The 7,786-nt window shown below is 37.5% G+C and overlaps 1 protein-coding gene across 5 annotated transcripts in view; it reads left to right on the forward strand.

Annotated features, from left to right (window-relative positions):
* The window catches only part of triob (trio Rho guanine nucleotide exchange factor b), a 103,473-nt gene extending 100,538 nt beyond the window's left edge, over positions 1 to 2,935 (forward strand). For all 5 annotated transcript variants that reach the window (XM_027287387.1, XM_027287385.1, XM_019271698.2 and 2 more), the window contains one exon: positions 62 to 2,935. In XM_027287387.1, coding sequence (XP_027143188.1) covers positions 62 to 477 — 416 coding nt within the window. In that variant the 3' untranslated portion in view covers positions 478 to 2,935. The remainder of the gene's footprint in view (positions 1 to 61) is intronic.
* Positions 2,936 to 7,786: the final 4,851 nt, after the last annotated feature.

Below are 7,786 nucleotides of genomic sequence, written 5' to 3' on the forward strand. Positions count from 1 at the left end.
AGCTAATTAACTGACCTATTCATCCATTAATTGACTGGTGTATTGACTAAATGATTTACAGGTGTGGTGACTTATGTTATACTAAGTGGCGCCTCTCCCTTCCTGGATGAGAGTTTGGAGGAGACATGTCTGAACATCTGTCGCCTGGACTTCAGCTTCCCAGAAGACTACTTCCAAGGTGTGAGCACAGCTGCCAGGGACTTTGTCCGCCTGCTGCTCCAGGGCGAGCCAGAGCAACGGCCTTCTGCAGCATCCTGCCTGCAGGAGCCCTGGCTCCAGCCTCGAGGTGTGATAAACCGAGACACTGGACATGCCACCATGAATCATACGCAGCCACCATCTCAGAACCATCACGCCTCACACCTGGACACCTCCAGACTCATTTCTTTCATTGAAAGACGAAAACACCAGAACGATGTTCGGCCCATTGGCGCCATCAAGGCCTTCCTTCACAGCCGCCTGCTCAACCACATCTAACAGGTCACTGGGTAGATGTGACAGCAACAACATGTACTGTAGACACCGGCTCCTGCATTGTTGTGGTTTTGAAGGAATCCTTCCTGTCTATCAAACGAAAGAGGATGAGTTACGTTAACTTGGTTGAGCTGTATTCAGACTCTACTGAAAGAACCACCAGCAACATTTCCTCAATGATCGCCTTTTCCCTCACTAAGCCACAAAAGTCCTGCTGCTGCTGACTGACCGATCTCTGCTGATAAACCCCTAGACTCATCCCCACCTCCCCTTAACCCTGGCATATTGTCGTTATGCCTGCACAACAAATGAACTGTTGGAATCTGTTTGAGATTTCAAACTTTGACTTAGCAGGGAGAAAACCAAGCTTTCTCAACAAGCCAGCGTGAGCAAGTCTTGCGTTTCGGACAGTGTTAAACAGAGAAAATAGAATACTGTATATTAAGAGTAATTCAGGCTGCTTTAGGTTGAACACAAGAAAATGTTTGGGTTTTTTTTGTAACGAGAGATTACTTTTTGTAAATGAAACCATGTACAGTGAGGAAACAGAGAACTGTCTTTATTCATACCTTTAGGAAAACAAAGGTGAGTTCGTAAGTAGAAAGAAAACAAGAGAACTAGATGTGTGAACAATGTGGCACCCATCAGCAGGGTCCACTTATTCGAGAAGACCAAAACCATGTTTTCCAGAAACACATTGTAGTTACATTCAGTGCAATAGTTTGCTTTTCTTTATGCCCCCATTCAGTTTGAAAGGAGAAATCATTTCAGTTTGTGACACTAAGAGAAACTAAATTAACTTGAACAAACATTCAAGTATTCGTCGAAGCTTCTCAGATTTCTAACTGCATCCGCCTTATTTGTAAATAACGTATTCCTGCCTTTCGTTCTCACTTTGAAAAACGTGTCTCAAATGAACAAAAGCTATTTAATTTGCCGAGTGTTAGTGAGTCCCTGCAGCCACTCCCTGCAGACTCTCAGCAGCTGGATTTCACTATGAACAAGCCGCTACTAAAAATGCACTCGTATTTTGCATCAATTCCCATGTGCAATGTTGCAGCTTTAACATTTATGCAACTATTTATGAAGACTTGTGTTGTAGCCGTATTCTTAAAAAGGCATGTACGTACCTGGTACTGCGATAGATGTCTGTATTGTGTTAACTCTTATGTATTAAGTTCAGTATTAATATCTGCAAAACCCCCAGACAAGAGGAGGGCTTTCAGAAATAATGTATAAAAATGTGTATCTATAAAATATAGGCACTTATGCTTTCATTTGTCATTGTTCTGTTTTTATTTTCTGTAACAATACCAAAGTTGACTATGCTTTCTTTTCCTGCTAAAATGTGTTTTTTTTTATGATTTCTCATGTTAAGTTATAACAGACGAAACTGAACCCAGACCTATGAGTGTTTACAAAGGTTCAGTCTGGCTTTATTTATTCTTATTGTAATAAGAACTTGTTTAGTGGTTTATTGCTGAAAAAAAACAACTAATATTTCACTTGTCTTTTTTCAAGCTGTGCACAAAGTGGTTTGCTGTGTGAGTTTCTTTGTTTTTTGTAGATAGATACTGGTGTATGTCTCTAGGTTGTTTTTTTTGTTTTTTTTTTTAGTGTCTCAGTTTGAGATCATAAGACAGGATTGGTCGACATTTTACCAAGCAATAGGTCTTGAAAACTGTCTCAATGTGGACCATTCTTTATGGACTTTAAATGATTGGAGAATGCATTATATCTTTTAGGGAGACTGACACCAAATCTTATACCACTAACAGTTTAAATATAACCCTTTGATAAATATCAGCATGAGGTATCTGCCATGAAAGAGATCTCTTCCAGTTGTTTTCATTTGAATGAGTTGATGTCTTTAGGTGAAGAAGTTGTTGAAAACTTTTTTTTTTTATTATTATTAGTGCCAGTCGAGTGAGTCAACTTGGAGAGATGGGTTCATTGCTTCTTATTTTATTTGAAGGTTTTAAGAGTTACTGACAGATAATCTGATTTAAAGTTAAAGAAGTCAATAACATGCTGAGTTCAATGACTCTTGTTGGTCTGTACAGTCTCTCATTTTGTGTCATTTTTATTTATTGGTGGGGATCTGGGTTTCCCAAAATCATGTTGTTAATCAGTTTATGAAATTCTCTTGAAGCCTATTCATAGAAGAATATGATTTAAGTAATAAAAAGCCTTTGGGAAACTCAGCCTATACATGATGTAAAGATGTACAGAGAGGGTCGGGTAGTTTGCCCACACCCAGGATGTAAACCTCATAACTGTCATATTTTAAATACACATAGAACAAGACTGCAGCAATGTCATTTTGAATGTCTTATTATGACTTATTTTTACTTTTGCATGTATATTTCTTTGTACAGAAGATTGTGTTTACATGTTACTAAGTGTTGTAAATATTTTATTTTGTCCTCTGTTATTTTGCCATTAAACGTACAAGGAACAACCAGCGTCCCTAAACTTTGTGTGCACATACAGTATACACACATACCGTACACCCACATATGAGTTCTTCTTAAAACTATTCTTATTCATTTTTATGATTTCCAATAACCTTTGAGGGTTGGAAGGAGCAGCGAATCTGTATTCTTGGCATGAGCAGAAGGCAGGGAAAAACCCTGAACAGGTCGAGAGTTAAATAAAAATGAAAGACAACATGAATAATAAACATCTTTCATGTTCTAACGTGATGCTTAATTTAAGCTGTATAACTAGCATGCGTGAGAAAAGAAGATAAAGTTCATATGTGGTGTTATATTCTTGCATGAATGTGACAGTAATGACATGATGATATTTAAACCATCAAGGGGAAGTCCTGCTCCTGAATATGAAAAACAAGATGTGATAAAAAAAACAAGTACAGTAATGATGAGTGCGTTTGTTTAGCCGAAGATGTCTATCTGTGATAACCCATAAAAAACAAAACAAAGCGGGAGTGTTACTGATCTTATCTGTCGTTTGCAGGTGCTGCTGCGTGTGCACGAACCCTGAGAATTTCATCACTGCATTGAACGCACAGTTTCCTACGTCTTTAATCCACTTCTGATATCATTGTCTTGTGTTCTCAAAAACCAAAAGAGAGGAGTTAGCATTTTGTGTTTTGAAGATGTGCATTTGATTATTGTCAAGTCTGTTTGTTGATGGTTGAAGTTCCAGGACTACTGTTTAACAATAAATGACTTAGTACCGGTTTCTTCAGATTCTAATTTTGAATAAATTGAAGCTTCGTTGTTTTACATGAATTTGTATCAGTTGTACCTTTGTTTATTAGCAGTCTATTTGTCTTTGCAGGTGGTTACACTGAAGATTGTGTTTACACAGAATTGTGTGAAAGGTCTCAAGAGGTGTGAAATTATTTTTGTTGTTGTTAGTGATAGAAGCAGCAGCACATCATTTGCATGAAACCACAAAGAACATTTCTAATCTGTAATCTAACACAACCTGTGATCAAAGTGTTACACATACTGAAGGTGTTGCATGCTGGCATGATGTTTCCTCTTTAACTGATACCTTTGTCTTTTATGTTATGCTTTGCAAATTCACTTTGGTCCACTAACTAATGATGCATTATATTTAAATAAATTATATGATTTCTTAGTATCCAGATAATATTTCCATCTCATGACAGCTCATCTACTGTAGCTTCTGGGCATTCTTTTATGTCCAACACCCACTGAATTCAGCATTCACTCATACACAGAAATCCCTGTCTGACTCGTCTTTTCATGGTTTTAACAAGTGAAACCCTGAGAACGGGTGAATGACAAAGGTATCAAGTTATCTAGGCATGCAACCCTTAGTAAAAAAGGATTTCTCAGTACTCCCTGAAAAATATCTAGAAAGTAAATCTCGCTCATGTGAATGAGAGCTGCACACAAACAGATCATTATCAGATATACAGTAGGCTATACCTGCAAGGCCACCAGATGGCGCTAAAGAACTAAGATCACAAACTCAAACACAAAAAAACTGTTAGATCATGGAGTTACAGGTTTGATCAAAGTAGTGAGGTCAATAGTACAAAGTGAGGAGCGAGTCTCTTGAAATCAACCAGTTTTCATTGTTAGGCTAACAGAGCAGTGTCACCTCCATTTGTGAATTTCTTAAGTAGACACCTCACCTTGGTTTTCATTCAAATCTGCCAGTTTACCTGTTTTAAAAGCTTGAATATAAGCTGAAAAGTTCTTGGTAACTTACCCAAAGCTTTCATTCTTAACAGAGATTACCAATATTGTGCAACAAGAGGTAGCCCAACTGATTGTTTTGTTAAGAAATACATTTTTAGACATGTCTGCAGTCCTTTGCAACCTTATTCAGAGATCTCTCAGTTTTAAACAGCTTGTTTTGTTTTATTTTGTTTTGTTGTTGTTTTTTTGAAGATCTTACCTATTCCTTTTCTAATGGTGACTGCCGTGGAAGTAATCTTTTAGCTTTAGCGTGTTTTTGTCCATGTGTGACCATTGTAATTGTATGTCAGGGAAATTGTCTTTAACCACAATGTCTTCATCAGTTGTATAAAAAAAACTTTCACTCGCTTTCTATGACCACATCTACAGTGCATTATATGATGCATTGCAGATTCTTTTAAATGCATTTAATGCATTACAGTGTACTTTAAAGTGTGTGTGTGGGTGTGTGTGTGTGTGTGTGTGTGTGTGTGTGTGTGTGTGTGTGTGTGTGTGTGTGCGCGCAAAGGCGGTCCTGGCTAGAACTACCCCTTCTTCTTTTCTTCGTTTTCTAAACTGGGCACCTAATGCTTCTTTGTTTTTTTACTTTGGTCCATGATGAAGACTCGACATCATTAACCATTATACCTTTTCATTTTTCACATAACCCAATGAATTACATGTAGGTATATGGTTCCTATGTTAATTCTATGAATGAAATACAATTTATTTGAAGCAGTTTGTGTTGTGTGGCCTGCCGCCTGGGATCAGTCTATCCCTCGCCCCCCCTCCCCCTTGCCTCTTCTGACACACACACAACCTGTATGACTCTCAGCAGTAAGTTGACGTGACAATAAGGGGGCGCCCACTCCACTAACTTGACGTGGAAATGAGCGGTATAGACATCACATCACATAGATTGCGCCCTGATTGTCGCCCACATTGCCCATAGCAAAAACCAACCCTGTGTGTGTGTGTGTGTGTGTGTGTGTGTGTGTGTGTGTGTGTGTGTGTGTGTGTGTGTGTGTGTGTGTGTGTGTGTGTGTGTGTGCGTGTGTGTGTGTGGTTGGTTGTGTGTCCTCAAAATAGACAGTATACTGTGATCAGTCAGTACATGAAAACACTGAACAAGCATGTGTGACCCACCAACCGACTATCAGGCATATATTTTATTTCCTCTGAACTACATTGTGGATTGACACATTTCCTAAAAATACAGCAATTCAGAACAGTCATAACATGTGTGACCTACCTCAGGCTACAAGGCCCTTTTATGATGTTTCAGTGGACAATATCTATCACGAATATGGCCACCATCAATCAAAAAAAATTAATGGAATGAAGCTTAGCAAATAAATTGACTATAACTCATTAAACATTTGTCCAAAAAACAAATCATACAGCTGTCTGTGTCCTGTGTCAAACAGAAAGTCTATGTTTAATCTAATCTATTTTCTAAACCTAGCCAAATAGTTTTGATGCCTAACCTTAACCATGCAATAAGACAACCAAGTCTAAAAGTAGGTCAACACTGAATTTTAGTTTCACGCAGCACATGAGCTCACTCTCCTTGGTCAAAGTTTATTGTTTGAGCTCTGAAGACAAACTTGGCCATGTGTGAAATGCTGCTTGGCTTTGTGATGATGATACAAGTGTCCAAATAATCAGAATAAAACTGGCTAAAGTGACTTTTCTTGGCTTTGTGAAGCCACAAAGACAGACATCCACAAAAAGCCTGGTGATCTAAAACCTGAGAAAATAGTGAGATACTGTAATTTGTTTGAATACATATCCAAGCTATTTTAGGAACAATACATACACGTGAATATTACCTTAACATTAACTTAGTTAGGCCAGCATTCCAGCCAGCATTTCTGTCATTCAGAGGCTGTAGCTGGCTCACTTTTAAAGCTAGAGGTACAATACCAGCATTCATTTGATGCCACGTCCTGCTAACCTGTCTGGAAGAAAGGACGATCAGCTATTTAAAATTTTTTGGAGAGAGGAAAATAATGTTTGTTTGTTTTGTAAGTATGATAAGCATACCCTCATGAATAATCTAGAATTAATGCCCCTGTCTCACTACGCTTTCTGTTAAGAAAAAATAAATATTGCAGAAAGGGAAAAACTATAAATATGTATATATTCGCATTCAGTATTTTCACATTGCAATTTTATTGAAAAAAGGGAACAGCTTAATATGATACAGAAATATTCAAAGGTCCAGCATAAGAGAGGAGAGTTCTGCTTACAGGATGTGACATAAATGGAATATTACGTGTATAACTATGTTTTGATGAAAGCACACATGAGAAGGTGTGCTGCTGTCGAGCATAATGTGGCTTGTGAGCAGAGATATTTATTAGTTAAGAGTTATAACTGATAACAGAATATCATTTGTTCCTGTATTTAATCATTTCTTTGGCCAGCACAAATATTTCTGCACTGTTGCCAAGCAACACACTTCCTGTTCTTAACTACATTACGTATGTAGATCTATGTCTTTCTGTTCCATACCAGACTGAAAGCAGGAAACTAGGTAGTTACTTTGGTAACAGGCGAGAAAAAAAAAAACTGCACACACACATTAGACCTTGAATCAACGATGTTTGAGTCAATTTGACGTTTATCTAATCAGCAATTAGTGAGAATTTCTCATTTTTGTTACTTGTAGAAATATTTTCATCTTTGCAGCACAAAGTTTGTTACAATCTAAAATAGGTGACGTACAGTTGTAAAGTTAATGTAACAGTTGTTAGATTACCTGTAGAAGCGTAGTGATAGATAAAGCCAAAAGTCCCAGTGCTGTTGTGGTCTTGACCAACTCTTATGGAATAGATCAAATTACTTGGTCTAAACTAACTGTTGTATAATACTGTATAATCACCTGAAATCAATTATTATATATATATTTTTTAATCTTAGAATGAACCTTTTATATCTACAGATGATCATAGGTCTTCTTTCAAACTAACCCATGAAGGTGTTTGCAATCTGCATCTTCACCACTAGAAGCCACTAAATCCTACACAATGTTCCTTTAACATTACAGCATTACAGCTCCTGCTTATGGTGACACATACGCATTGTTGCTTGATTGTAAAAAATAGTAAGAACAACAAAAATGGTTG

This window comes from Larimichthys crocea, chromosome XIII (assembly GCF_000972845.2).
Source record: "Larimichthys crocea isolate SSNF chromosome XIII, L_crocea_2.0, whole genome shotgun sequence".
Taxonomy (NCBI): domain Eukaryota; kingdom Metazoa; phylum Chordata; class Actinopteri; family Sciaenidae; genus Larimichthys; species Larimichthys crocea.